This window comes from Bufo bufo, chromosome 6, assembly GCF_905171765.1.
Source record: "Bufo bufo chromosome 6, aBufBuf1.1, whole genome shotgun sequence".
Classification (NCBI taxonomy): Eukaryota; Metazoa; Chordata; class Amphibia; order Anura; family Bufonidae; genus Bufo; species Bufo bufo.
The window spans coordinates 291,950,409-291,973,918 of record NC_053394.1 but is presented as its reverse complement, the minus strand read 5'-3'; the positions used below and the strand labels follow the sequence as shown (position 1 = coordinate 291,973,918).

Sequence of the window (23,510 nt, the reverse complement as noted above, 5' to 3'; positions counted from 1 at the left end):
TGGGATGGGACAGCAAGCTGCAGGAGAGGTACGCGTACATATGCATGTGCCTATCCTGTATACATGTTAAAGTAATCTCATATAGCAGTATTATCGATGTGTGCAGTATAGCAGTACCACATACCTATCTTGTTTAGTGGTAGGTTACGTTACATGTTAAAATGTAGTTTGAGAGGGGAAGGGGGGGGGGGGGTGACTCAAGCCTGTGAAGCATAGGTGTGTTCTAGGACCTGTCAGGTATTCCTAGGATTGTGCATTTACCCTAGTTTTTACATGCTTCTCAGCTGTTACTTCAGAAACACTTGGAGAACTCTGGTATCAGAAAATGATGGTCGCTAGGAAAACGTTTTTGCCAACTCCTATCAGATCACCGACCTGTGTGATCATCCTGGGAATTGTCCTGATCCTAGGAAGTTTTGAGCTTGGTTTTATTGTGAAGCTTTCCACAGCCTCCAGCCAGCCACAGACCCTGCCCGTTGTACATGAGGCAGGGAGGGAACTGGAGCCTCTGGACGACAACAGCAGGTGTGTGATATATATTTTTTTCTGTATAGATGAACTTCATTGAAATCAAGAGCTTTAGGGTGCCTTCACACGTGGCAGAAAATTTTGCGACTGAAAATCAATTCCATTAACCTTTTAACGGGGCTTGCAGAAATCCATGCGCTTGCTGCCCCAGTCAAATTAATGGAACTGATTTTTTGACACAGATTTTTTTTCCATGCGTGAAGATACCCTTACCTGTACAAGCCTCGTGGGTAAAAACCACGCCAATTTTCTGTAAAGCTGAATATGGTTATGATGCATTGTTTTTAATACAGCACAATCCGAATCATCCTATGTAAATGCCCCTTAAACCCCTCAGGACTTGGACATTTTCAATTTTTTCAGTTTTAATTTTTTACTCCCAGCTTAATAATTTTTTTAATTTTCCACAAAAAATAGTCGTATGAGGGCTTGTTTTTTTAGAGACAAGTTGTACTTTCTAATGGCACCATTTATTGTTGCATAGTGTAGTGTGAAGCTAAAAATAATTTAAAATAGGATGGAAATATAAAAAAAACTTTTCCACCAGTTTTATGGGTTTTGTTTTTAGTGTTTCCCATGTGGTAAAACTGACCTGTTACCTTCATTCTCCGGGTAAGTACAATTACAATGATACCACATTTATATAGTTTTTCTAGCATTTAAATACTGAATAAAAACAAATTACTGGAATAAAAAGTGGAAAAAAAAATATTTTTCTTTGCATTGTCATAATAATACCCCCATAACATATTTTATTTTCTACAGAGCTGTGTGAGGTCTAAATTGTTGTGGGATAATCTGTAGTTCTTATTGATACCATTTTGGAGTGTGTATGACTTTTTGATCACTTTTTATAAAAAAAAATTGGTGGGTGAAGTGGCAAAAAAATGACAGTGCCATATGGGATAAATATTTTTACATTTTAATAGTACGGGCATTTTTGCACAAGGTGATTCCTATGATGCTTTTGTTTTATTATTTTATTTTAATTTTGGAGAAGGGGGGTTGATTTGAATATTTAAAAAAAAACTTTTTTTAAATTTATTTTTTTACATTTTTAATAGTTCCCCTGCTATTTTTAAAGATCGGGTTGTTACAGACGCGACAATACCAAATATGAGTACTTTTTTTTGGTTGTTTGTTTCAGTTTTACATAATAAAGCATTTTAAAAAAAAAATTGGTACTATATTGGGGTGTGTATGACTTTGATTGCTTGGTATTACACTTTTTGTGATTTAACAAAAAATTTCTTTTTTGATACGGTTATTATTTTTTTTACTGTGTTAATCTGAAGGGTTAGGTCATGTAATATTTTTATACAGCAGGTCGTTACAGACGTGGTGATAAATAAATAAATAAAAGTTTACATATTAGTTAAGTTTTACACAATAAAAGTATTTTTGAAACAAAAAAAATGTTTTAGTGTCTCTATATTCTCAGTCATATTTTTTTTTTATTTTTTGGGCGACTGTCTTATGTAGGATCTCATTTTTTGTGGGATGCGATGACGGTTTGATTGGTACTATTTTGGGGTGCGTAAGAATTTTTCATCGCTTTTTATTACACTTTTTGTGATGTAAGGTAACAAAAAATTGCTTTTTTGACACTGTTTTTATTTTATTTTCTACGGCGTTCAGGTGAGGGGATGGATCATGTGATATTTTTATATTATTTATTCTATTTACATTTTTTTTTCATTTTATGTGTTTTATTTTGGGAAAGGGGCTTTTTTTTTTATTATGAAAAACACTTTTTATTTTTTCACTTTTTATTTTTGTAATGCATTGCCTGTCAGCTTTTATGCTGACAGCCTGCCTGTGAGACCCAGCTAGGCTTCCGTAGAATGTAAGCCCCGATGCCTATTGAAGGCATCGGGCTGCCTTCTCTGCCATCGGATCCCTGATCCTGCGCAGGGACCCAATAGAGATAAGGAGGGCACCTGTAACCTCCGTATGCCGGGGTCAGCTTTGACCGCGGCATACAAGGGGTTAATATGCCGGCATCAGTGTTTTCACCGATGCCGGCGTATGCAGTAGGGCCCCATCTGTTAGTGACTGCCGAGCCTGTGCTGGTGATCCGGCAGGCACAGCTCCTGCACCCATCCGATCAGCCCGCCGTATGCCCACCAGCGTCGTACATGTAACATGTACATGTTAAACCAAGTGGTTAAAACCATCTTGAGCACAAGAAATGCTATGTTAGGCGATGTTCACATCACCGGATCCGGCATTGCTGGATTCAACAGATCATTTCCAGATCCATATTGACTATAATGGCATCCGGTGGTGTTCCAGCTGCTTTCTAGCATAAATGCTGGGTTTTGGGGGGGACAAATACTGCTGCATGCAACTTTATTTGTTGTGTTCTGAACTGTCACAATTGTGAATCCTATTTTGTACGTACCGTTCCTGAGATACTCCCAAAAAATTAACCACATTAGCCAATATAAGCCTGCAAGTCTTTCTCTTCAAATCCCAACTGCCATAAACACAGTTTTACTCCAGGTTTCCATAACAACCCAGCCATTTTTCTTTACTACTGTGGAGGTCACTGTTATTAAATGGGCGGTCACTGTGAAAGTCACTGTTAAAGGGGCAAAATAAAAAGGTTGCAGAGCAGCACAAGTGGACCTCTCGACCAAGCCCGGAATGCACCAGCCGCGATAGGACCACAGATCCACAGCAGTCCAAGGAACAGTAGTAGATATTAAAAAGGGTCACAGCAGCATATCCAGTGTGTCTATTTATTGGAAGCCAAGAGTGCACACACAAACAGGTACGACATTTTGGCTACGCAGTAGCCTTTATCAAGTTAAAGGGTCGGGCACTGTGGAGGTCAGTGTTAAAATGGTGGTTACTGTAATAGTCACTTTTAAAGGGGCGGTCACTGTGAAAGTCACTGCTAAAGGGGTGGCCACTGTAATAGTCACTGTTAAAGGGGCTGTCACTGTCAAAGGGGCGGGCACTGTGGAGGTATCTGTTAACCCCTTAGGGACACAGCCTTATTTCACCTTAAGGACCAGGCCATTTTTTGCAAATCTGACCAGTGTCACTTTAAGTGCTGATAACTTTAAAACGCTTTGACTTATCCAGGCCATTCTGAAATTGTTTTTTCGTCACATATTGTACTTCATGACACTGGTAAAATGAAGTAAAAAAAAATATTTTTTTTGCACAAAAAATTACCTAATTTACCAAAGATTTGGAAAAATTAGCAAATTTCAAAGTTTCAGTTTCTCTACTTCTGTAATACATAGTAATACCCCCAAAAATTGTGATGACTTTACATTCCCCATATGTCTACTTCATGTTTGAATTATTTTGGGAATGATATTTTATTTTTTGGGGATGTTACAAGGCTTAGAAGTTTAGAAGCAAATCTTGAAATTTTTCTGAAATTTACAAAAACCCAATTTTTAGGGACCACTACAGGTCTGAAGTCACTTTGCGAGGCTTACATAATAGAAACCACCCAAAAATGACCCCATCTAAGAAACTACACCCCTCAAGGTATTCAAAACTGATTTTACATACGTTGTTAACCCTTTAGGTGTTGCACAAGAGTTATTGGCAAATGGGGATGAAATTTGAGAATTTCATTTTTTTGTCTAATTTTCCATTTTAACCAATTTTTTCCACTAACAAAGCAAGGGTTAACAGCCAAACAAGACTGTATCTGAATTGCCCTGACTCTGCCGTTTACAGAAACACCCAATATGTGGCCGTAAACTACTGTACGGCCACACAGCGGGGCGTAGAGTGAAAGGTGCGCCATTTGGTTTTTGGAGGGCTGATTTTTATGGACCGGTGTATTTACACCGTGTCCTGTTTCAACCCCCCTGATGCACCCCTGGAGTGGAAACTCCCTAAAAGTGACCCCATTTTGGAAACTACGGGATAAGGTGGCATTTTTTTGAAGACTATTTTTAATGTAAATATGATTTTTGGTTGCTCCATATTACATTTTTGTGAGGTAAGGTTACCAAAAATTGAAATTCAGAAATTACATCTCCATTTGCCATTAACTGTTGAGGAACACCTAAAGGGTTAATAAAGTTTGTATAATCAGTTTTGAATACCTTGAGGGGTGTAGTTTCTTAGATGGGATCACTTTTAGGGAGTTTTTACTCTAGGGGGGCATCAGGGGGGCTTCAAAAGGGACATGGTGTCAATAAAAAAGGCCATCAAAATCGGCCTTCCAGAAACCATGTCGGTCCTTTCCTTTTGCGGCCTCCCTTTTACTGATACAGCAGTTTGCGACCACAAATGTGGCATTTCTGTAAACTGCAGTATCAGGGTAATAAATTTTAACTTTTGTTTGGTTGTTAACCCTTGTTTTGTTACTGTTTTTTTTTTTTTTTTTAACCGTGTTAATCTGGGGGGTTAGGTCATGGGATATTTTTATAGAGGAGATTCTTACGGATGCGGCGATACCTAATAAGTCTACTTTTTTTTTTTACAATTATTTAGGCTTTAGACTATATTATCCTTTTTGATACAAAAAAAAAAATTTTGTATCTCTAAAGTCTGTGTCATTTTATTTAATTTTTTTTATCCGATTATCTTATGTGGAGGCTAATTTTTTGCGGGATGAGACAACGGTTTTATTGGCACTATTTTGGGGGCTATATGACTTTTTGATTGCTTGCTATTAAACTTTTTATTGTGTAAGGTGACAAAAAAAACTTTTTTTGCACTTTTTTTTTTTTTTCTGGACCGTGTTAATCTGGGGGGTTAGTTCATGGGGTAGTTTTATAGAGGAGATTATTACCGACGCGGCGATACCTAATATGTCTACTTTTAATAAATTATTTTAGGTGTTTTTTTGGGTGTCTCAAGTCTGAGAACCATTTTTTTTTATCCGATGTCAATGCTAAATTGGGATATAAATTTAGTACTCCATGGAAGTGTGATACTCCCTGAAGCAACCGTCAATGCAGAGGCCCGGATGATCGGGGCACGTGTCGCACTAAGTAGTGGTGTCCTTCCGTATCCCCCTCCTGCGACACACTCTGCACTTTTTTGGGGTTCGTCCCTTCTTTCCAGTATGGGGGACCACACCTGGAAAGTGTTGGCCAGGGACGATCCGGGTGCCTACAGTTCCCGAGGTACTCCGGCCTGCTCTTTCCCGGTCCGAAAAGATCAGGGCCTTGAGGACTGCCTCATAGAACTGGAGGAATGTCCCTGTGCTGCCAGCGCTTCGGGATAGTACAAAAGAGTTGTACATGGCAACCTGTACCAAGTAGACCGCAAATTTTTTGTACCATGCCCGGGTTTTGCGCATGGCGTTATATGGCTTGAGGACTTGATCAGAGAGATCAACTCCTCCCATATACCGATTGTAGTCGACGATACAATCGGGCTTGAGGACCGTTGCCGCCGTACAGGGACAGGGGTGATACCGTTACCATGAATTGTGGACAGTACAAGGACATCCCCCTTGTCCTTATATCTGACCAGCAACAGGTTTCCAGTGGTAAGGGCACGGGTCTCACCCCTGGGGATAGGTACCTGGAGGGGGTGGGCAGGGAGGCCGCGTTGATTTTTCCGCACAGTCCCACAAGCGGACATGGATCTGGCGGCAAGGGACTGGAACAAGGGGATACTGGTATAAAAGTTATCCACGTAAAAGGTGGTAACCCTTATCCAGCAGTGGGTGCATAAGGTCCCACACAAGTTTCCCGGTAACACCCAGAGTGGGGGGACATTCTGGGGGTTGAATCCGGGAATCTCGCCCCTCTTATACACAAAATTTGTAAGTGTACCCTGAGGTACTCTCACAAATTTTGTATAGCTTCACGCCATACCTCGCCCGCTTGGAGGGCACATACTGGCAAAAAATGAGTCTCCTCCTGAACGCAATGAGAGACTCATCAACCACGACCTCCCTTCCAGGTACATAGGCCTCCATGAATTTGGCCCCAAAGTGATCGATGACCGGCCGTATCTTATACAGACGGTCATGGGCAGGATCACCTCGGGGGGGGGGGGGGGGGGGGGGGACGGACATGCTGCATTATCAGAATAATGCAGACATTTCTGGATGGCCTCAAACCGGGAGCGTGTCATGGCCGTACTGTAAAGTGTGGTCTGGTATAGGACGTCCCCACTCCAGTACAGCCTGACACTCGGTTTCTTGACCAGGCCCATATGCAGCACGAGGCCCCAAAATGTCCTCATTTCGGCTGCACTGACCGGCGTCCAGCCACCGGGCCTGGCCAAAAAGGAGCCCGGGTGTTGAGCGACGAACTGTTGGGCGTACAGATTCGTCTGCTCCACCATCAGATTTACCAGTGGGTCATTGAAAAAATGACAAAAAAAGTCATATTCAGTGTAGCCCACTGTGGAAATCTGGATTCCTGATTGGCCTACAAAATCAGGAATCACAGGCTCGTATCGCTCTGGGCTACACCAGACAAGTTCACCGGCAGGGTGCTCCGGTGGATTTAACTGGTGGGCCGGGAAACCAGTATGAGCCCCAGAGCTGCTCGTACTAGTGTGGGCCACAAGGTCCCTAACATGGCGGTCCCCTTGCTCCACCTGGCGGCGTCTCCGCCGCCTTGGGGGCTCATCATCATCGCTAGATGATGAGGAGGACGCGGATGACAACAGGAATGTGGGGTCATCCTCGTCCTCACTGGGACTCTCGGAGTCGGAGGCAAGCTGGGCGTATGCCTCCTCGGCCGAGAACGCCCGGCGGGCCATAGGGGAGTGTGTGCCTGCGTGTATATGTGCGTGTATGTAACTCTTTATTTGGTGTGCGTGTGTGTGGGGGTACAGGGGTTCACGAACTCACCCTAAAATTATCAGAAAAAAAAAAAACACTAACTAAAAAAAAGGGCAAAAAATGTGCAAAAAAAATTCAAAACCGCTGATCAACCGTCCGAAGTTGATCAGCGGTGGGGTGTGCGATGTGCTAACAGTGGCCGGACGCTAAGAGTGCCGGCCACAGTCAGCGTACACAAAAAAAAACTGCACCCCAAAAAAGTGGGGGGGGGGGCAAGCGGCAGCACCCCTGGGGGGTCTAGGGTCACACAGCTGTGCTGTGGACCCCAGACACCCTAACTTAGGGTGATGCAATAAAAGTTCACAAATGCAGCACGCCAGACCTGCAGGGTATTGCGATGGTGAGGTCACGGTTATGGGCAATCGAGGGTTACTCACTGTATTGGAGAACCCTGGGCAGGCATGTGGCAGTGAAGGAGAGGTAGACACAAGTTCCTCTGGGGCACACTCCGTATGTAGGGACCAGGCCTGATGGTGGATGAGGTGCCCTGGATGTTACAGGTATTTTGAGTGCCTGAAGCAAGGTCCCTTTTGGATTCGTGACGCCAGTGCCTGTAACGGTGGCACACCGATTTATAGTAGTAATAAGTGAGGTACACAGGTGGTATAGTGAACCAAACGTTGCTTTACTTAGAACAGTCCAAACTTTATACATCAAGATGGTAATACAGTCCCTTATATCAAATGCTTCACAAGCAGGCTTATTTCACAAGATGGCAGGTATTAATCATGCAAGATACTCAGAGGGTAAATCCACAACACACTCAGAATCAGGTTGTACCTTTCCTCAGAAATAGTGTACACAGTTCTTTTAGAACTCCTGTCTGGTTTCTATCCCAAGGCCCGGATGCCTAAATGCTGGCTTAAATCCTTGGTAAAATATATATCTTCCTCCCGTATTAATTCTTGCTTTGCTTTATAGTTCCTCTGCCTATTAGTTTACTTATCTTGGCTGGAAATATCCTTACTTGGCTTGAAGGTAACTGCAGGTTTCTCCCAGGAGGTCCTGTCCTTCTACTGGGGTGTCTTCTGAGCTAACTAAGGCTCTCTGGATCTTCAGGCAGGCTAGGATACTTCACTAGCTTCCTGGTCATAGCTAGCAGCCAGGGCTATCAAGCTGCATGTCAGGAGGAGGCCCTCAGCATATCTCTGGCTGGTGCCTTCTTACTTCTGTCTCCACAGACTCCTGACTCTGAACTCCCTCCTCCCTGTCTGGGCCTGAACATTTATACTAGGGGCTCCCTATCTCCCTCTAGTGTCTGGGATGTCTAACTACACCCTAATAGGCCTGCTTATGCATAACACAGGGGAAACATTGCATATAAAAGCACATAGAAAATACATTAAGTGCATAATTAAATACAAGACACTGTCCTTGGTGAGTAGAAGTAACACGCAACCCAATTGACCCTTGTGTAGTGCCCACCTTTACCTAGTGGGACACTACAAACTAACTTTCCCTTTTTTTTTCCTGCCTAACCCAAACTTCCCCTATGCTTTCCCTATGTACCTGATGGGGGTTGCTGGGGCACAGATCGGGTCCTGGGGGCACAGATTGGGTTCTGCTGGCAGCGATGGAGGACACGTGCAGGCAGCTCCTCTCTCCTCCGGCTCCGGAACAGAAAAGGAGGAAGAGAGGAGCGCCTGCCTCTTTTGAATCTGCTGCCGGACCGCCCACAGACCAATCAGAAGCGATCCTGAGTGGTGATGTCACCATCACCACTCAGGATCGCTGGATGGTGATTGGTGGGGTGAAATCACACCACCATCACCATCCTGTTCCGGGTTATCGGGTCTTCAGAGACTTCTGAAAGGTCAAGAATCTGAAACCCATCTGAAAGGTCAAGAATATATTATGATCATTATTGTTAAGGGTATTGATGAATTTTTTAAGTTCCTATTCTTGACCTTTCAGATGGTAAAGGAAGTCACCTTTCTAGACCTAAAAATACAAATAAAAGACAATGGCATACTAGAAACTGACGTGCATAGGAAAGAGACCGCGGTTAACGCCTTACTGCATGCTGAATCACCCCACCTGAAAGCCACCATTGATGGAATACCTACTGGACAATTCGCAAGAATAAAGAGGATCTGCTCTAATGAAGGTAAGCACAAAGAACGAAGCAATGAGATGATAGAGAGATTCAAAGCCAGGGGATATAGTAACAGACAGATTAGGAGAGGAGCTGGTAAAATAAAGAAAAAGACCCGAGAGCAATTATTGTGCCCCAATGTGATAAAAACTGAAGACACATCACACAATACCAGATTCCTAACTGAATACAATAGCCAATGGTGGCAAATAAAGGAAATTTTACAAAGGCACTGGAATATATTACAAACAGATGTAGTCCTAAAGAAATGTGTTTCGGAAAAACCCCTGATAACAGCTAAAAGGGCAAAGAATTTTAAAGATCTATTGGTACACAGCCACTATATAAGCAAAACTGGGAGTGATGGCAATGATAAACTGAAAGGATCCTTCCCTTGTGGGACATGCAAGGCATGTAAAAACATGATGAAAGCCACAGAATTCACTGGTCTAAACCATGACAAAAGGTATAAAATCAGAGAATATATCTCATGTTCTTCAAAAGGCGTAATAGATCATGCCAGATGCCCTTGTGACAAGATCTATATAGGTCTTACGACCAGAGAATTGAGGGTACGAATTAGGGAACATATACGGGATATAGAGAAAAGCAAAGAAGAAGAAGATCTAAACAACCTTAAAACGATACCTAGACATTTCAAACTGTTCCATCAAAGCAATGAAAAATTGTTGAAGTTTACAGGTATAGACCAGATACATATGGGAATCTGTCACATATATAGAGGATACACTAATAGAGAAGATTGAAGCACTGCTTTTGAAAAAAAGAGGATGTCATTAATCCATAAATTTTTGGAAATATGCACTAAGCACTTTAAATCTATAGATAGTAACTGCCGGTGACATATATGCACTAAATGTCAGTATTTAAACACGTATGCACTAAATGTCAGTATTTAAGCAAATATGCACTGATTGCTAATACTGAGATGTAACATTATCATAAATATTTTGTAATCATGGAATAGACATTAATTGTATATAAACTATAGGCACTGATTATATATAAAGTATTTATTGTATTGATGGCAGGATAAATACACTTGAATTTAGTACTGTGTATGCACATGACACTTTAAACATTTTGTAATAATGGAATAGGCACCAATTATGTAATGTATTTATTTATATTGATGGTAGGATATATGCACTTTGACTATAATATGCACCTGACACTTTAAAACACTTTAAGAACAGATCTGGTGTGGTGTTGTGGACTGTGGGGTGGGCAGAGTCGCCTGCCCGGTGAGAACACCTAGGATAGATAATGCACCTCCCCGCATGTCCACATCTACCACACATAGACTGATAACTACATGCAGATGGTTGGAGGATGCTGAGGCATCTGGGTTGGGGGTGCTGTTATAATATCATAATTATTGAAATCTGTAATATCAGATATGATATATTTGATTCTAGGCCAATAATTGACATGATACATTCGATTCTAAGTCGATAATTGTGAAACATATATGTGTACAGCCTCCCACCTGACACTGCAACTCGGACCCACTGTGTATGGATATATAGGTATATGATACATGTACACCATGTGATGCATGTTTGACCTATACATATGTACACGTACCTCTCTTCACTGACACTTACTAATAGACACAATATTGTTGACACCACATACATATCGATATGTCCTCATATATGACTATAGATGTATAAATTTTTTCTGTACACACCAATATACAATTATGTAATTATTGCATTGTTATTGCATCATAATGCCAAGATATTTGTAAATGACGTCAAAGCGGTCTGAATCTCCGATACCGAAATATCTAGTGACAATGTATATTGCCTTTTATTTCATTTTATTGGGGGGATAGGAGATTGATGGGAGCAATAGTCATACTAAGATTAGGAAAGATCTCCACTCACCCACATACCTAGCAAATAAACACAATGATTTCTGTGCGCATCACGGATCACAGATAGGAGGACTTGCGCCGTCCCGTCAGGCGGGATCCCGGTGACGTCAGACGTCGTCTGCCCTCACTCGGATCGCGCAGGCGGAAGGGCGGAAGTCCCTTCAATACCCAAATCTGTTGATTACGTGATGCGCCGCAAGTGAAATCAATGTTAAACGGAACCCATGACGTGAGCAAAGCCAGCCATTGGCCACTAGCCATTTAAAAGACATCCTAAGCCATTAGAAAGTAAATCTTCCTGATGAAGCATTAGCGAAACTTGCGTCGAGGACTACGCCAGACAGAGACAGCCCATACATACACTGCTGGATATCGGGTAAGAAGGAGATTCTGACCGCTTCGATGCATACATTGTAGCATCATTGTGATGCGTTGAATTGTTTATACTGCACAGGTCAGATTATATGGATGTTATCTATGCCCCACATATCCATACCAGATGGTGTTTATAGCTAGAGGCAGCTGTTATATTATATGCTGGTCTAGATACATAATACACAGTGTTCCCACATAGTGACTGTGGGCTCAACAGTGATTTTCTACCAGTTGGTAGCGGTGTTATTGTGGACTGCCCCTGTAGGCACTCTGTATGGTCTCTACAAATATGTATTTGTTTATATGTTTTTATGTCATAATAAAGATTTAATTTTATTGGGTATCATATAGTACCGGTTCTCTTTTGTTGGTATATTCTTTTTATTTATGTAAGTTTTACACAATAATATCATTTTTAAAACAAAAAAATAATCATGTTTTAGTGTCTACATATTCTGAGCCATAGTTTTTTTTATTTTTTGGGCGATTGTCTCAGGTAGGGGCTAATTTGTTGCGGGATGAGGTGACAGATTGGTACTATTTTGGTGGGCAAACGCCTTTTTGATTGCTTGCTGTTGTACTTTTTGTGATGTAAGGTGACAAAAAAATGGTTTATTTAGCACAGTTTTTATTTTTTAGCTTTTACGGTGTTCATCTGAAGGGTTAGGTCATGTGATATGTTTATAGAGACGGTCTATACGGACGCGGCGATACCTAATATGTATACTTTTTTTTTTCCCAATTTTTTTTAACTTTATTTGGGGAAAATTACATTTTTGTTTATTTTTACTTGAAACTTTAAATTTTTGGGGGGGAAAACTTTATTTTTTAAACTTTTTTTTTACTTTATATTTTGTCCCACTTTGGGACTTCAACTTTTGGGGGTCTAATCCCTTTTACAATGCATTCCAATACTTCTGTATTGGAATGCATTGGCTGTATGAGTAATACTGTGTGTATTACTCATACAGCTTCCGGCCTGTGAGATCCAGGGGGCTGGATCTCACAGGCTCGTCACCGGAAGGCAGCGCGATGCCTTCCTTAGACATCGCGCTGCCTTCCATGCCATCGGGTACCCCCTACAGCCGCATGGGGACCCGATGGCACCGCCGCCCGCTGGATAAGGATTGAATTGACCTGCAGTTTGCGGCGATCGCCGACACGGGGGGGTCATGGGACCCCCCGGCGTTGTGACAGGATGCCCGCTGAATGATTTCAGTGGACATCCTGTTGCGATTAACCCCGCCGCGCCGCAATCGCGATTTAAAGTTAGGACGTACCGGTACAACCTGAGTCCTTAAGGACTCGGGAAATAGGGTGTACCAGTACGTCCTAAGTCCTTAAGGGGTTAAAGAGGTATTCTCATCTTGCAAATTCATCCTCACCTGCTGCCAGCTAGCTGTTCACTTCCTGGTTTTCTACAGCTAAGGCTCCATTCACACGTCCGCAAATGGGTCCGCATCCGTTCCGCAATTTTGCGGAACGGGTGCGGACCCATTCATTTTCTATGGGGACGGAATGGATGCGGACAGCACACAGTGCTGCAGCTCCGCAAAAGATAGAACATGTCCTGTGGACAAGAATAGGCATTTCTATAGTTGTGCCGGGCGGGTGTGTTGCGGATCCGCATTTTGCGGGTCCGCAACACACCACGGGCGTGTGAATGGAGCCTAAGGCTGGGCGGGTTTAGGCAGCTAGAGTGAAGGCCGGCCACACCTCTTTATGACATCACACTGAGAGCTGAGTCCTGCGTGCTCGTTCATGTGGATAGTATGACTCATCAGTCTGGCAGCCTGCAGTGTCTGTGAGTCCCCTCCCCCCTGCTGTGGAATCCTGACTCAGAGAGCTGTGATAAGTGAGCTCAGTGTACAGTAACACGTGGCTGTTCTGCACAGTTTTAGGGTCCATTCACACGTCCGTGGTGTGTTGTGGACCCGCAAATTGCGGATCCGCAACACACCCGGCCGGCACCCCCTATAGAAATGCCTATTTTTGTCCGCAGCTGCGGACAAGAATAGGACATGTTCTATCTTTTGCGGTGCTGCGGACTGGAAGATCGGGGCCGCTTTCCGCAAATGCGGATGCGAATAGTACACTGTGTGCTGTCCACATCCATTCCGTCCCCATAGAGAATGAATGGGTCCGCACCCGTTCCGCAAAATTGCAGAACAGATGCGGACCCATTTGTGGACGTGTGAATGGACCCTTACACACAAAATCTCTGTCTGATCTCTTACAAACCCATTTTGTTTATCAAAAAATATAATTCCATATTATACATTAGCTCAAAAGCTTGTCAGCTAGTAGACTTATAATCTGTGCTTTTGTCTCCCATAAAACATGACCATCCCACACCCACCAGCACTGATGCAGATATTTTTCCATTACAGCTGTACTCCAGTTGTGTATAAACCTTACACTATGTATCTGTATAGATGCATATACAGCTCAGCTACATGTGTCTGTTTATCTCTTAAACCAGCACTGTGGCTGAACAGTCTCATATACAGCTCTGCTACATCTGTTTCTCTCTTCCATCATCATTGATGCTGACCCACCACATATACAGCTCTGCTACATCTGTCTATTCCCTTCCCCATTAGTACTGTGGCTGAGCAGCAGCTTATTCAGCTCTGCTACATCTAATTCTCTCCTCCACCAGCATTGATTCTAAACCGCCAAATATACAGCTCTGCTACATCTGTCTATTCCCTTCCCGATTAGAACTGTCTGAACAGCAGCGTATTCAGCTCTGCTACAGACTCCTATTCTTTCAGACCTCCCAGTCGGAGGCCGTCTAACTTTTTTTCTAAATACCTGGACAGAGTTTGTTCCAGATCCCTGGGTCCTGAATATAATAAGGACAGGGTACAGGATAGAATTTTTATCTGTTCCCCCAGAAAAATTTGTTTTGACAAGATTACTTCCGCGCGAGAAGCAAGCGGTGTTGGAGGAGTCTATACTGGAATACAGGCGGAAAGGGGCCTTGGAGGAGGTTCCTCCAGAAGAGATTGGATCCGGCGTTTATTCGCCAGTTTTCCTTGTTCCCAAAGCCACAGGAGGTTGGCGCATGATCATAGATCTCCGCTACCTCAACCGATTCATAAAGAAAAGGCGGTTCCGGATGGAAACCATCAAATCGGTAATCAGCATCCTGAAACCAGGGGACCTGATGGTTACACTGGATCTAAGGGATGCCTATCTCCACATCCCTGTGTGCCAGGCCCACAGGAAGTATCTGCGAGTGGCAGTGAGTCTCAGGGGGACGGTGAAACATTTTCAGTTTGCTGCGCTTCCCTTCGGCATCACAACCGCGCCCTACATCTTCACCAAAGTGGTAATAGCTGTAGTAGCTCCCCTCAGATTGAGAGGCCTGGAGATCATTCCATATCTGGACGATTGGCTTCTAAAAGCCCACTCGGTAGAGACGCTTCATCTTCATCTGCTGCAGGCTCAGTCCTTCCTCCAGCGCTTGGGCTGGATTATCAATTGGCAGAAGTCAGAGATTTCTCCCTCCACTACCAGGAGGTTTCTAGGGTTCATAATAGATTCTGCCAACATGACGCTCTACCTTTCTCCGGAAAGGAAGTTACGCATTTCCAAGACTGCAGATCAACTCATGGTTCCCCGCCGGGTAACTATCAGAGTATTGATGAGGATGTTAGGCCTAATGTCAGCAGCCGTGGATGCGGTTCCTTGGGCCTTGTGGCATATTCGCCCTCTTCAAGCGGAAGTTCTGAGTCTATGGGATCGAACTCCCAGAGGGCTAGAGACAAAGTGCTCCCTGTCATCTCAAGCTCGCCGCTCACTGAAGTGGTGGAAACAGGTCAAAGATGGGAGGTCCTTGATCCAACCTTGTTGGATCCTGTTGACGACAGATGCATCCCTTCTAGGCTGGGGTGCCCATCTAGAGGAACTTCAAGTTCAAGGATCCTGGAGCCCTCAAGAGCGTTTGATGTCTTCCAATCTGAGAGCAATCCGGGTGGCTCTCTTTCATTTTTTCCCCCTTATCAGAAACAAGGCTGTAAGGGTTCGCTCGGACAATTCTACTGCGGTATCCTACATCAACAAACAGGGAGGCACCAGGTCTCAGAGTCTACTCTCAGAAGTAGGTCTAATTCTGTCTTGGGCAGAGCAGAATCTTTCCCACCTTTCAGCAGTCCACATTCGGGGGTCCCTGAATGTGGTTGCGGACCAGCTCAGCAGAGGAGTCCCAGCTCTGGGAGAAATGTCTCTGAACCAGGAGATCTTTCATCAGATCACTCTCCGGTGGGGTCACCCAGACATAGATCTCATGGCGACAAGATTCAATGCCAAAGTGGAAACGTTCTGTTCCCTGTATCGGGAGGACAATCCCTTGGCAGTAGATGCTCTGTCAATTCCATGGGAGTTCAGGCTGGCCTACATCTTTCCTCCCATCGCCATGATACCCAGGGTATTGATGAAGATTCGGCAGGACCAAGCCTCAGTAATAGCCGTGATTCCATTCTGGCCCAGGAGGTCTTGGTTTACCCTGCTCATGCAGATGAGCCGAGGGCAATATTGGAAGCTTCCCCCAATGCAGAACCTGGTGTCCCGGGGCACTCAGCTCTGCCTGGATCCATCCAGACTCAATCTGACAGCCTGGAGATTGATGAGTCCCTTCTAGAGCCTGAAGGGCTATCAGCAGCGGTCTTAAGAACGATGTCTCATTCCAGAGCTCCTGCGACTGTCAAGGCCTACGCCAGGGTAAAGCGCATTTTTCTTCTATGGTGTGCATCTCATCAAGTACCATCTTAGGATCCTCCAGTATCTGCTATTCTCCAGTTCATGCAGGATGGACTAGATAAGGGCCTCAGCCCTTCTACACTTAAGGTACAGATCTCTGCTCTGTCAGCCGCCTTTGGCAGATCTTTACATCAAGACCCTCTGATTAAGAGGTTCCTTAAAGGAGCCGTACGTCTTAAGCCTAGCATTTCAAGACCTATACCGCAGTGGGATCTCTCAGTGGTGCTTAAAGGGTTGAGTGGCCCCCCCTTTGAACCCTTGGAGGAAGTGGACTTTAAGTTTTTATCCTGGAAGGTAACCTTTTTGTTGGCCGTAACTTCGGCCAAACGCATTTCAGAGCTTCAGGCTTTTTCGGCGTATGAGCCATACACTTTATTTTTACTGGACAAAGTCCTTTTACGTTTTTTACCCACCTTTTTGCCTAAGGTGCCCTCTGTGCACAACGTTAATCAAGTTGTGTCTTTGCCTGTGTTATGTTCCTCTTCTTCCTCTGCAGAAGAAAGTTCCCTCCATACTCTGGATGTGGCCAGATGTTTGAGAATCTACATTGAGGGATCCCAGGAGTTCAGAAGGTCAGAGAATCTTCTTATCCTGTTCTTTGGCAGGAATAAAGGGAAGAAGGCCTCTAAGCCTACTCTAAGTAGATGGATCAGAGAGGCCATCAGAGAATCTTTCGCTTCCCAGAATAGACCTCCTCCTGCCTTTGTCACTGCTCACTCCACCCGAGCAGTCTCTACTAGTTGGGCCGAAAGGTCTCTTATTCCACTGGAACAGATTTGTTCCGCGGCCTCCTGGAGCTCACATTCTACCTTTGTGAGCCATTATAGACTCAACCTCAGGGGTTCAGAAGACACTGCCTTTGGGCGGTCTGTTTTGAGTTCCATTCAGCATTGAAGTCCCTACCCTTGAGGCTAACTTCTTGCTAAGTCCCCACATGTGCTGCTGGTTAGGACGTAAGGGAAGCGTTAATTTCTTAACGATAATTTGTTTTCCCTTAGTCCTAACAGCAGCACACAAATATCCCTCCCTTTGTTTTTGTTTTTTGAGAGTTTCTTGTTATGACACACTGATGTAGGGGGAGTTTGGCCTCTTATAGTGAGGTAATGGGGGCGTGGATTTATTTGATTACTTTACTTCATTAAATATTCCGTCTGTCCTACCAGTTTCACTGGGGTGGATAAACCCCACATGTGCTGCTGTTAGGACTAAGGGAAAACAAATTATCGTTAAGAAATTAACGCTTCTTGTTGAACTGAAATAAGCCACGATACGCTTTCACCAGAAATTACTGCAACAGTGTAGTGGGTGTATATTATTCTTGAATTACTGATATAGGCCACTATACGCTTTCACCAGAAATAACTGCAACAGTGCAGTGGGTATATATTTTTCTTGTATTACTGAAAATACTGCCCTATACGCTTTCACCAGAAATTACTGCAACAGTGCAGTAGGTATATATTTATCTTGTATTACTGAAATACGGCCTTTATACTCTTTTACCAGAAATTACTGCAACAGTGCAGTCGGTATATATTTTTCTTGTATTACTGAAATACAACCTTATACTCTTTCACCAGAAATTACTGCAAAAGTGCAGTGGGTATATATTTTTCTTGTATTACTGAAATACTGCCCTATACGCTTTCAACAGAAATAACTGCAACAGTGCAGTGGATATATTTTTTTCTTGTATTACTGAAATATGACCATATACGCTTTCAACAGAAATAACTGCAAATTTCAAGCCTTTATTTGTTATAATTTGGATGATTATGGCTTACAGTTTATGAAACCCCAAAGTCACAATTTTGAGGTACCCTTTGCTCAGGGAATATGGATTATGCGTGTGATACTTTGAGCCTAGAATATTGAACCTTTTCCCAAAATTCTAATTTTAAGCTGCATTAATGCAATTACTTTTAATTTGCATCACTGAAATAAATGGATTTTTGCACGATATTTAAATTTTTGGAGTTTCACCTGTATTCACTTGCCGCTGAATGTGGCCATATAGCTCTGGGATGCCCTTCTGGGAGAAATATTTACTTCCGGGGACCTTCCATTGCGGTGTGCCAATGGCCACAAATTTTCTAAAGGTCTCCAAGTCCACCAGTTTATATGGCAGTAGTTGGCGGGCTAGCAGTTCCGACAAGCCAGTTGTTGGGCAAGACGGTTATCCGGAGTCATCAACTTTTTACGCTCGAACATTAAGGCCATGGAAGCCTGCCTTCTGCCAGTTGGACGCGACGACAGCACGGTGGAAGGTGGAGGACAAATGGGAGGAGAAGGAGAAGAGGCAGGACGCGGAGCACCGAGAGTGTGACTTTGTGGGTTCTGACGGCGTTGTTCCCTCTGGGCTCGGTGATGGGAGGCCAGGTGCCTTCTTAAGGCAGTCATCCCTAGGTGTCTGTTGGGCCTACCATGACTTATGCATTGACAGCACAGGCTGCAGATGGCAACACTATTGTTAGCAGCTAACACGTTAAAAAAAAGCGCACACTGCGGAGCCATGTGCCGGCATCCTGGGAGCACAAGATGTGACCATGCATGGTGGATGGCTCGCTCCAGATACATTTGCAGTCTGCTCTTTGCCTCCTGTGCACTGCGAGTTCTGCCTGCTTCTCCTCCTTCTCCTCCCTATCTGCTGCTCCGTCTCTCCCTCTGAACTCCCCTCCTCTTCCTCTCTTGTGGGCACCCACGTGACGTCCATCGACACGTCATCATCGTCACCTTCACCAACATTGACATTAGAGATTTCGGAGTAGGCAGTGACAGTGGGGACCACCCTCCTTGGGCTGATCTGGGTACTGTTGTCAAAACGCTGGGTGGCGGCCGTTGCTACCTCCTTTTCCTCATCCGATGCCAACAATGGCTGCGCATTGGTAAGGTCTGGGAATGGATGGGAAAATAATTCCTCTGACTCAAATGGAGGGGCTATGGTGGTGGTGGTGTCTTTGAGGGTGCACACAGCAGAGAGTGAGGAGGGTGCTGATACAGAGGATGAGGAGGGTGTAGAAGTGGAAGGCTGAGTGAGCCACTCAACCAACTCTGGTGCGTCCTTTGACGTAATCGCTAGTGATGAGTGGCGGGGATCATATTCGAATTCGCGATATTTTGCAAATATTTCATAGAATACTCGTCGAATATTCGCGAATTCAAATATTCGTTAGGAGTAGTGTTGATAGTGAATTTTCGTAATGCGAATTTTCATAATAAGAATCAATGAGATTGTGAAAACTCAGATGCGATGGTATATTGTAACCCCCAGGTGTTCCCATAGTGACGGGGACGCTTGTCGGGGAGGAGTATGCCAAAGTGGAACAACTGTACAGATTTAAAACAAAAAGACGAATATTCAAAAAAATTTATATATTTGTTTTTTAGAATATTCGTAATATTCTAAAACAAGAATATATAGCAAAATAGTGAATATTCGAAAAAAAATAATAATGTAGAACAATTTAGCTAATATAGTGCTATAATATTTTTTTTTAATAGTTGTCATTTTTTTCCAATCCGGACTTCAGATGAGAAAAAAATTACAACTATTAGACAAAAAAGATTATAGCACTATATTAGCTAAATTGCTCTATATTCGTTTTTTTTTTTTGAATATTCGCTATATTGCTATATATTTGTTTGTTTTTTAGAATATTCATAATATTCTAAAACAAGAATATATAGCAATATATGAATTATTATATTACGAAAATTCGCATTACGACAAATTCGCATTACGACAAATTCTCACTACAAAAATTCGCAGGGAGGAATCATGACTTCAGATGAAAAAAAAAGACGAATATTCTAAAAAAACAATATATTCAATATAGTGCTATAGGTTTGTTTTTTAGAATATTCGTAATATTCTAAAACAAGAATATATAGCATTATAGCGAATATTCGAGATTTTTTTAATCAGTACACATGATCCCTCCCTGCTTCTAGCTTGTGGGCCAACGAGAAGGCTGCAATATCTTTGACTTTAGGAGTAGTGTTGATTGCGAATTTTTATAATATTATAATTTGCTCTATTGCTATATATTCTTGTTTTAGAATATTACGAATATTCTAAAAAACAAATATATAGTATATATACTTTGTCTAAAGTTGTCTGAAGTTCAGATTGGAAAAAAATGACAACTATTAAAAAAAAGATTATAGCACTATATTAGCTAAATTGTTCTACAATTATTATTTTTTGATTATTCGCTATATTGCTATATATTCTTGTTTTAGAATATTCAGAATATTCTAAAAAACGAATATATTTGTTTTTTAGAATATTTTTTTTTTTTTTTTTTTATCTGTACAGTTGTTCCACTTTGGCATATTCCTCCCGACAAGCGTCCCCTTCACTATGGGAACGCCTGGGGGTTAGAATGTATCATCAGATCTGAGTTTTCATGATCTCTTTGATTCTCATTACAAAAATTTGCATTACGATAATTCGCAATCAACACTACTCCTAAAGTCAAAGATATTACAGCCTTCTCATTGGCCCACAAGCTAGAAGCAGGGAGAGATCATGTGTACTGATTAAAAAAAAATCTCGAATATTCGAAATTACGAATATACACTCACCTAAAGAATTATTAGGAACACCTGTTCTATTTCTCATTAATGCAATTATCTAGTCAACCAATCACATGTCAGTTGCTTCAATGCATTTAGGGGTGTGGTCCTGTCAAGACAATCTCCTGAACTCCAAACTGAATGTCAGAATGGGAAAGAAAGGTGATTTAAGCAATTTTGAGCGTGGCATGGTTGTTGGTGCCCAACGGGCCGGTCTGAGTATTTCACAATCTGCTCAGTTACTGGGATTTTCACACACAACCATTTCTAGGGTTTACAAAGAATGGTGTGAAAAGGGAAAAACATCCAGTATGCAGCAGTCCTGTGGGCAAAAATGCCTTGTGGATGCTAGAGGTCAGAGGAGAATGGGCCGACTGATTCAAGCTGATAGAAGAGCAACGGTGACTTAAATAACCACTCGTTACAACCGAGGTATGCAGCAAAGCATTTGTGAAGCCACAACACGCACAACCTTGAGGCGGATGGGCTACAACAGCAGAAGACACCACCGGGTACCACTCATCTCCACTACAAATAGGAAAAAGAGGCTACAATTTGCACAAGCTCACCAAAATTGGACTGTTGAAGACTGGAAAAATGTTGCCTGGTCTGATGAGTCTCGATTTCTGTTGAGACATTCAAATGGTAGAGTCCGAATTTGGCGTAAACAGAATGAGAACATGTATCCATCCTCTGATGGCTACTTTCAGCAGGATAATGCACCATGTCACAGAGCTCGAATCATTTCAAATTGGTTTCTTGAACATGACAATGAGTTCACTGTACTAAAATGGCCCCCACAGTCACCAGATCTCAACCCAATAGAGCATCTTTGGGATGTGGTGGAACGGGAGCTTCGTGACCTGGATGTGCATCCCTCAAATCTCCATCAACTGCAAGATGCTATTCTATCAATATGGGCCAACATTTCTAAAGAATGCTATCAGCACCTTGTTGAATCAATGCCACGTAGAATTAAGGCAGTTCTGAAGGCAAAAGGGGGTCCAACACCGTATTAGTATGGTGTTCCTAATAATTCTTTAGGTGAGTGTATATCACTATATTCTAAATATTCGCGAAGTCTCGAAGTGCCGATATTCACAATAAAAATTTGCAATTCGAATATTCGTGATCAACGCTTGTAATCGCATGCACTTTCTCCAATTTGCCACTTAGGCTCCAGCCTGGTGCACCTGCCCGACCCCTACCACCCCTGTGGAACGGCCTGCCTCTTCCTCTGCCTGTCATTTTCAAAATGACCCTGTGCCAAAGTCCCTACAGAAGAGCAGTATTTGGTGGAAGCTGGTATATTGCATCCCTTAATCAATATTTTATGGAAGCAGGTATATAGAACCCCTTAATCAGTATTTTGTAGAAGCAAGTATATCGCACCCCTCAATCAGTATTTTGTGGAAACAGGTTGTCATGCCGGTGACAGGTTTGAGAAGGTCTGAAAGAATATCTGCACATTAGTTATCTGACAGCCTCTTTTGGTGTCAATTTGTCTGTGTGTTGCTGGTATGTCCACACCCCCTGTTCAGGTGTGGATCATGTGACCTTCACCTCCCCCTATTTAGTCTGACTTTACCCATCACTCCTTGCTCTGGATAGCTTCATTTGGTTTTGGAAGAGCTGGAGTGTGGTTCATGGTGAAGTCCTGTTCGTCCATCATCCATCAGCCTCAGAAGTTAAGTGTTCCGCTTGTTGTGTTTTGTATTCCCCACCACCTTTGTTGTTTACTAGGCCTCAGCGAGACGCTGGTTCCTTCACCAGGGAAGGAGTGGGTTGTCTCTGCCCGGTCATTAGTATTAGGGCAACTGAGGGCCACCAGGGTTTTCTAGGTTCCTGTGTATGGGCATCTCTACCATCGAGCGGTGCCCATACGTATAGGAGTTAGGGCCAGGAGCAGGGTTTTATAGGTGGTGACCCTTTTCCTTCCCTAGCGGTGAGGCCTAGTGTCTTTTCCCTTCCTTCTTGTTGTCCTTTGGTGTTCTCCCCTACAACATCCGTGACATTATCCAGAGCCAATACCGCAATTTTTTGTTCTGATCTGTGCAGCTATGGATGCTATGACTGCACTGGTCAAACAGCTGCAAAATTTTGACTTTGGAGGTAGCAGACCTCCGTGCGATAGTTTTGCAGATTCAGAGTCCACAGGCTGCTGGTTCCGGTGGTGGGTTCCAGGCCTGCCCTGAACCGAAGATAGCTCTCCCGCACAGGTTTTCCGGGGGTAGTGACAATTTCATCCGGTTCAGGGAGTCGTGTAAATTATACTTTAGGTTGCGTCCATACTCTTCTGGGGATGAGTGTCAACGGGTGGGTATGATTATTTCATTGCTAAAAGAGGACGCCCAATCTTGGGCTTTTTCTCTGCCGACCGGATCACCGTCCCTCCGGTCGGTAGATGAATTCTTTAGAGCCTTGGGTCTTATCTATGATGACCCGGATCGGATCTCTCAGGCTGAGACCAAGTTACG

The 23,510-nt window shown here is 43.2% G+C and overlaps 1 protein-coding gene across 1 annotated transcript in view; it reads left to right on the top strand.

Moving 5' to 3' along the window:
- Window positions 1-237: 237 nt before the first annotated feature.
- The window catches only part of B4GALNT2 (beta-1,4-N-acetyl-galactosaminyltransferase 2), a 184,607-nt gene continuing 161,334 nt past the window's right edge, over window positions 238-23,510 (top strand). Inside the window, exon 1 of the mRNA XM_040438698.1 lies at window positions 238-525. Within this exon, the coding sequence (XP_040294632.1) occupies window positions 326-525 (200 nt within the window). The 5' untranslated portion in view covers window positions 238-325. The remainder of the gene's footprint in view (window positions 526-23,510) is intronic.